The sequence below is a fragment of the Coregonus clupeaformis genome, chromosome 27 (assembly GCF_020615455.1).
Source record: "Coregonus clupeaformis isolate EN_2021a chromosome 27, ASM2061545v1, whole genome shotgun sequence".
In the NCBI taxonomy this organism is placed as follows: Eukaryota; Metazoa; Chordata; class Actinopteri; order Salmoniformes; family Salmonidae; genus Coregonus; species Coregonus clupeaformis.
Genome location: NC_059218.1, coordinates 25109516 through 25117104, shown reverse-complemented (window position 1 = coordinate 25117104; position 7589 = coordinate 25109516). Strand labels below are relative to the sequence as shown.

General features: G+C 42.7%; 1 protein-coding gene across 1 annotated transcript; it reads left to right on the top strand.

Moving 5' to 3' along the window:
- Nucleotides 1-1817: 1817 nt before the first annotated feature.
- On the top strand, nucleotides 1818-6459 carry LOC121541169 (PR domain zinc finger protein 12-like). Its single transcript, XM_041850148.2, has 5 exons — nucleotides 1818-2136; nucleotides 3773-3963; nucleotides 4320-4475; nucleotides 4802-4916; nucleotides 5165-6459. The coding sequence occupies exons 1-5, from the start codon at nucleotides 1917-1919 to the stop codon at nucleotides 5620-5622; spliced, it is 1140 nt and encodes a 379-aa protein (XP_041706082.1). The 5' UTR covers nucleotides 1818-1916; the 3' UTR covers nucleotides 5623-6459.
- The last annotated feature ends 1130 nt before the right edge of the window (nucleotides 6460-7589 follow it).

Sequence of the window (7589 nt, the reverse complement as noted above, 5' to 3'; positions counted from 1 at the left end):
GCAATCTATGGCATATTTAAAGGCTATTGTTTAATCCATAGGCTACACTTTAAATGAGCAAATAGTGGCCTAAATTGTTTTTCAATAGATATTGACGTGTCCATCGCTTTACCAGACAGAAAAATAAAAGGTTAATGTATAGATAAGGAAATCAAATCCATGCCTTACCCTATTCAAATTAATTGAATCCCTCTTTAATAAGGACTGGTCCCTCCCCCTGGCGCTTCCATTAAACGCCAAGCTGAAGCCTCTTAGTAAAATAAATGCTGAAATGCAATAAATGTAAATCAATCTGAGAACGAATCAGATTCAGCGAGAGAACGAATCAGATTCAGCGAGGGGGACATTTTATCTGGGAAAAGGGACACGTAGGAGGTGCCCCTCCTAACAAAACTTTTTTAAAAAGCAGCTGTTTGCACAGTCATCTTTTTTTCGTGCTTTGTCACTCACCTTTCTTTACACTATCTCAGCATTCAAAACAACCCGTTATATACTTTGCATTTAGAATCCATATCTTCTTTTCCATTGGAATACTAGTCCACATTCGTCAGAGACCAACTTTTCGGACCATCCCCTTGTAGTTGTTGGAATGAAAGGCGGAGTGCATGGGTGTCAAAGTGCCCTCAAAACACCATGAAAGATTGATTTGCAGCACTTTTCAGCCCCCTGACATTACTTGGAGAGGAACTGAATAGGAAACCCGCGAGCCGGGGACGGAATAAAGATGTTCTCTCTGCTGGAAGAGAAGGAAAACTGCTCATTTACCCCCAGTCCATCAAGCCCGAAAAATAGAGAGGAAAAAACAGAGAGAACTGTGGCTATTGAGAAGAAAGGGGCTGTATATACTCATCTAAACGCTGTCACAATATACTGAAGGGCTATGAACAACCATGAATATTAAACCGCTTACTTCAACAAGGGCTAGAGAAGTGAACCACGTCAAAGCAGCTTTGCATTTTTTGCATGGGAACAATGCGGTAAAGCACGTTGAGCTTGTTTCTATTATATTATTCCCGCGCTATAACTCCCTGGAAGAAAATTAATATTGCCAACCACATGAATACGGAATGCCTGAGAAAGAACGTTTAAGCAACTCCCAGACCCAATGACCTGAATATGATGACAGACAAACTTTTTAACTAATTGTTGAACCAGTTTAAAATGGACAGCATTTTCATTCTGTTAAATAAACGTGGGACTCATTGTGCTGTAGCCTATAGCGTTAGAGTGGAATATAAAAACATGCATTTTGCATGAATTATTTAGCCATATTTGCATTTGATCTACGCTATAATATGTTATACGTGTTTTAATTTAAATAGGCCCTACTCAGTAACATTAAAATGTAGAATTTATGTGTAGATTGTTATATTTTACTTAAACTATTGCGAAACTGGCGACCAAGTGTTTTTTGGAAATAGTTTTATAGAAGCCAGTCTTGGACATCTCTCATGAAGAAAAATATCATCTGGTTGGTGTGTAAAGGGATGTTGAATAATTGTTAGCGACAAAAAATTTAAATAATACTCTAACTGATTTTTGTTCGTTTATTTACAATCATGTCTGCATTAAAGACATTATGCATTTATATTGCTGAGTAGTCTATTGGCTTAGGCTCATCGTTGTCTCGCTCCATTTCACTCTCACTCTTTCGTTCTCTCACTCACACACACACTCTCTCTCATGAAAGGGAAGGACCGCCTAATAGAGGCGGCTTTTCTTCTGCTGGAGCAGGTCCATACCATAAGGGGAGTGTCATTAATAACTAATTAGAGAGGGGTCAGACCAGCAACTTATAAAGAGGACCCTCGCTGCAGGAGGACGGCACATTTCCACCCAGCCGTCTCACGCGAAGGAATATCAACTTTGCATTTAAAGACTTTCATATCTGAACACGGCTTGCAATAGTTTGCGAGATGGGCTCGGTATTACCTGCAGAGGCTTTAGCCTTAAAGTCTGGATTTAAATGCCAGAGTCGATCCTTGTCTGATATTATCACCTCAGATATTCTGCACAGTTTCCTGTATGGACGGTGGAGAAATGTGATCGGGGAGCACCTGATGGAGGAGAGGCAGAGCAGCATCGGTCCCAAGACAGCCTTCACCGCTGAGGTCCTTGCGCAGTCGTTCGTTGGAGGTAATTGACTCTTTTGGAATTCTTCCAATGATTTCTGTATGGGCAACCAGCCACTAGGCCTAAATAATGTATAGCCTAGGCCTATCTGTTGTAATTTTTAACATCCTAACGCTTGTCTCGTTAAATGTAGCCTAATTATTATAATACCAAATTGTGACAAATAGGCTATAACCTGGGTGAAATCTTTAAAAATATATATGGTTAATTTTATTAGGCTGCAAAACGACCTCCAAAAAACCAATACCCTCAACATGTTGACTCAACCTATATTTATTTTCCATTTCACAATTTCTCTGTTATTTTAACAAGTGTCCCTCTTGTTAACCATAATTAACTAAAACGCGTGTAAAATAGGCATTTGGTAAGAATGTATTCAACACAAGAACCTCAGTGAGGTCTCATGTGTCATTGAGTGAACCAAAAAAAGTGGGAACCTTCACTCCTCTGTTCTAGATTTCTTCCCAAGGTCTCTGTGACTTTCTCATTACTGTTCTCCCGTATTTTCATTCTTTGGCCCTTTTATTTCAACCCATTTAGCGCATTAAACCATTTAGTGCTTTGAGACCTTGCATTTAGAAGCTTGTTAGGCGTGTAACTGTTGCTGACTGAAAGACGAAGGGTATTAAACTCATTTGGTTAACTTTGTGCTTGACCTGAGAAAGTTTCCACTTAAACCGAAGGGAGAGAAAGGTTCCCTTTCTTTGAGATGTCCCGGGTTTTATCCCGCATTCATCAATCTCCGGACAGTCTCTTTTCCTCTTTTGGCAGCTATGGGCTCCGGCGCTTTTCTCTTTCTCTCGCCTTAAAAGATTTCTGTTCCTCAGATAATGCGCCGTGAAGGCTAATTCTATTGCCATTCATACCATGTCAACCATCTAATCGCCTTTCCATTTTTTTGTTTGAGAAATTCCTGGGCCTTTTAAACAAGTCCTCATTTCATTCAGCGCAATTTTATTGCTACAAAGTTCTTAAAAGGATAATGAATTTGGAATTAGCCGTTTCTTTCCAGTAGGGTATAATGAATATCACATCTGAAGCATGACAAATGGCTGGACCCTGAGCAATAGAAGACCATTTAACCTCTCTCCAAGCCGTCTTTTCGCAGTCCCAAATACATTTTCTTTGATTCTGACATTAAAGAAACCCAAGAGTTTTCTTTAAAAAAATTGAATGAGGATGAAAATGCTTGCGAGGGTTTTTTCTTTGAAACAATAACTTTCAATTCATCCATTTAATCGAATTAAACGGTGGATGAGATGTTAGGCTACCTAATATTTCGTGACCAAAATAAGATGCAATCTATTTGCTGTGTTGGCAATTACAAAATGTAAACACCTAATTCGTAAGACGCTTAAAGAATATTTTAGACCACCCATGTAAAAATATATATTTGTTCAAATTAATGTTTTTTTTTAAATCAAAACGCTATCAAAGCATCATATTTAAAATGTATGCACAATGCCTGACTTAAACCACTCCTATCCTCAACGTATTTTAGGCAAATTGTTTAGCTTGGGTAGGCCTTCTATTTCATGCATTTCACATTAATGCATTTATAACCATGGGATTAACCAAATTAACAGGTTTAATGAATTGTACACAGCAGTCAAATAACCTACTATTTTTCTGTTTGCAGAGGTCCAGAAGCTGTCTAGCCTGGTGCTGCCCAGTGAGGTGATCATTGCCCAGAGCTCTATCCCTGGCGAGGGCCTGGGCATCTTCTCCAAGACCTGGATCAAGGCGGGCACAGAGATGGGTCCATTTACTGGCAGGGTCATCTCCCCTGAACATGTGGACCTGCTGAAGAACAACAACCTCATGTGGGAGGTGAGAATAATCTGGGCAGCTACTGTATCTAGGGACTGAACTGCTTTCACAATTAGGCAGGAGAATAACAGCAATGAATCTCTGTATGCCATGTTTTTGTGAAGGAAGCACATGTGCAAGGGGGCATAATTGGTCTTGTTCACCAGTAAGCTGTATGTATAAGCGGCTATGTCACACATGGACAATAATAATACCCACTGGGCAAAGACATCAATTCAATGTCAATTCCACATTGGTTTAAAGTAATTTCATTAAAATAATGTGGTAACAACTTTGATTCAACCAGTGTGTGCCCAGTGGGTAATGATTTGCGTTAAAATTGTACCAGACTCCTAACCTCTTGCTGTTGATCTCAGGTGTTCAACGAGGATGGCACGGTGCGCTACTTCATCGATGCCAGTCAGGAGGACCATCGCAGCTGGATGACCTACATCAAGTGTGCCCGCAACGAGCAGGAGCAGAACCTGGAGGTGGTGCAGATCGGTAGCAGCATCTTCTACAGGGCCGTGGAGGTGAGAACCAAGCCAGATACTGTCACTCACAACTCTGACATGCAGCCTTCACAAGGACCGTTGAAAGCGTGTGGTGGCTGCCATGACAAGTTCTGCAGTTAAGCCCATTCGTTTGTAGGCCTTCTTTGTTGGTGTAGAATCTATAGAATGTATAAAAGGGTAAAATCTCCCCTAGCCTGTATAGGGCAACCTATTTCAGCTGCTGAACAGCACAACCTGCTGTCTGTACAGAGATCTGCGACTCTTGATGTGTAACGCAAAGCTGGTGGAGAGTATCATCGGAACAAAGAATCCTTCTTTAACATTCATCCTCTTGCTCTCTACAGACTATCCCTCCAGACCAGGAGCTGCTAGTGTGGTACGGAAACTCCCACAACACCTTCCTTGGTATTCCTGGCGTTCCCGGTACAGAAGAAGAGCATCAGAAAAAGAGCCGTAATGGTGAGATCCCTTTTCCTCTCGCTATGGGGGTTAGAGAACCAGATCACTGTCTGACTCAGGCCCCTTTACCTGTGGGGCCGGTGTGTTGTGGTCTCTGCTGCAGCCAACAGATTTACATCACTCTTATTTATTTCAAACTACTGCAAATAGACTGATTCTATTCCATGTCAAAATCAACATTTTATATGTGTCACATCAGTTAATGAATTAAAGATCTCACCTTCCCTCTGTTTCTCCTTCCCCTTCAGAGGACTCCCACTCATGTGACGGCTCATCATCTTGCTCCCCCTCCTCCTCCTCCTCCTCCTCTTCCTCCTCCTCTTCCTCGTCTGCGACCAGCCGCATGCGTTGCGTCATCTGCCACCGGGGCTTCAACTCGCGTAGTAACCTACGCTCCCACATGCGCATCCACACCCTGGACAAGCCGTTCGTCTGCCGCTTCTGCAACCGCCGCTTCAGCCAGTCGTCCACCCTGCGCAACCACGTGCGACTGCACACCGGAGAGCGCCCCTACAAGTGCCACGTGTGCCAGAGCGCCTACTCCCAACTGGCAGGGCTGCGGGCACACCAGAAGAGTGCCAGGCACAGACCAGGGGCGGGGGGCGCAGACACTTCCTCTCAAGTCTCACCTCCACCCCCACCGATCAGCAGCCTGTCCCAACAGCAGGTCCCCCTTGTTCACCATATCCCCACCATGGTGCTATGATAGCAGAGAGGAGAGAGAAACTTGCTAATGCAAACGGCTCTGCACTTTACCCTTGCACACTTGGGCCACAGGTTGCTTTCGTCATCATTCTCAGAGAGGCCGCTGTTTGCTGGTGTGGCAGGCATCGCTGTGTCTGGGTGTACTGTATGTCTGGTGGGTTGAGCTGATGGTACAGCCATTCTCACATACTTTTTACTGGTTGCCTTATTTACAATCTAGTCTGCTTAGACTTATTGGGTATTATGTTTGTAATGGTCAAAAAAAATATCACAAAGAGTGTGTCAAAAACACTTTGTTGTTCCAAAGGAAACTGTTGTACTATTGCCTGTACAGAGAATCTGAACAAAGGACTGAATGTTGGTTCCAAGAGTAGGCTATTTTTAGGCTAACTGTCCATTTCTCATTTGTTTGTATACTCGATACAGTATTTCCAGGATGCAGCATATCAAAGGAAATACTTTGCTATTCTAGTGAATAATTATATTGGTCAAGACGAGTACTCTGTATTTTAGATAATTATGTTTTACCATAACAGATTTTGTTTTTGGGTGGTTCCTTCATGCTGTCATTAAATACAACTATCCTCACTCTACGTCCTGTCATCATAGGCCTACCAACTCAGGAGGAAGGTTGTTTGAAAAAGTAAAGTAACAAAGGTGAATTCCAATTAAATGTACAGTATGTAGAAATAGGAGCGCAGCAGTGTACATTTATTTCAGCCCTATCAAAATTTTACACTGTAATAAATAGTCCCTTTATCTCTGTATATTCATGAAAGTGTTGTGTAATTTTGAACTGTATGTGAATGTAAATACGTGTGCTTTCCTTATATTCTAAATAAAGAATGATATTAACACATCTGCGTAGTGGTCTTTACTTTGGACCTTTTTGTAGCCTACTATGAACTAGCACAGTGGAGGCTACTGAGGGGAGGACGGCTCACAATAATGTCTGGAATGGAGCGAATGGAATGGCAATTGAAACCATTCCACTTATTCTGCTCCAGCCATTACCACAAGCCCGTTCTCCCTAATTAAGGTGCCACCAACCTCCTGTGAACTAGCGTGTTGTGAATGTTTATTAGGTGTAAAGGAGACCATGACAGACAAAAGCACACAAGCGGCTATAATGGAGCAATAATATTTATTTGGGAGGACTGTAGCTTTTCCTTGCACCACTTGGTGGGGATTCTCATCTTCCTCCCTGGGCCTCCTGCGAAAGACTGAGACTCTCTGTGGATGGGTGTGTGTTGACTCCCTGGCGAGGGGTGAATTATTTCCCTGTTCGCGTGTTGGAGGAACCTGTAGTAGAGGCTGCATGGGTTGTGGATGAGGTGCATCTGGAGGGAGGTATTGTTGTGGAGCCACATCCGGCAGTCGCAACACGGGCACCATCCTCCTGGCGGACCTGGAATGGGGCGAATGTCTTCAGGTAGCTGGCCTGAAGATGTCCGGTGGTTGGCCCCCGGATGTGAAACATCCTACCACTGCCATCCAACTCACACTTGAATGGTTCAGACCCTGTAGTTAACAGATATCAGTTAATAAAGCACTGTCCACACAGATGTCAAACACATTTTATACTCCATACACTGAGCATACAAAACATTAAGAACACCTGCTCTTTCCATGACAAACTGACCAGGTGAATCCAGGGGAAAGATCCATTATTGATGTCACTTGTTAAATCCACTTCAATCAGTGTAGATGAAGGGGAGGGGACGGGTTAAATAATTATTTTTAAGCCTTGAGACAATAGAGACATGGATTGTGTGTGTGCAATTCAGAGTGTGAATGGGCAAGACAAAATATTTAAGTGCATATGAACAGGGTATGGCAGTAGGTGCCAGGCGAACCTGTTTGTGTGAAGAACTGCAACGCTGCTGGGTTTTTCACACTCAACAGTTTCCCGTGTGTATCAAGAATGGTCCACCACCCTTATAACATCCAGCCAACTTGACACAACTG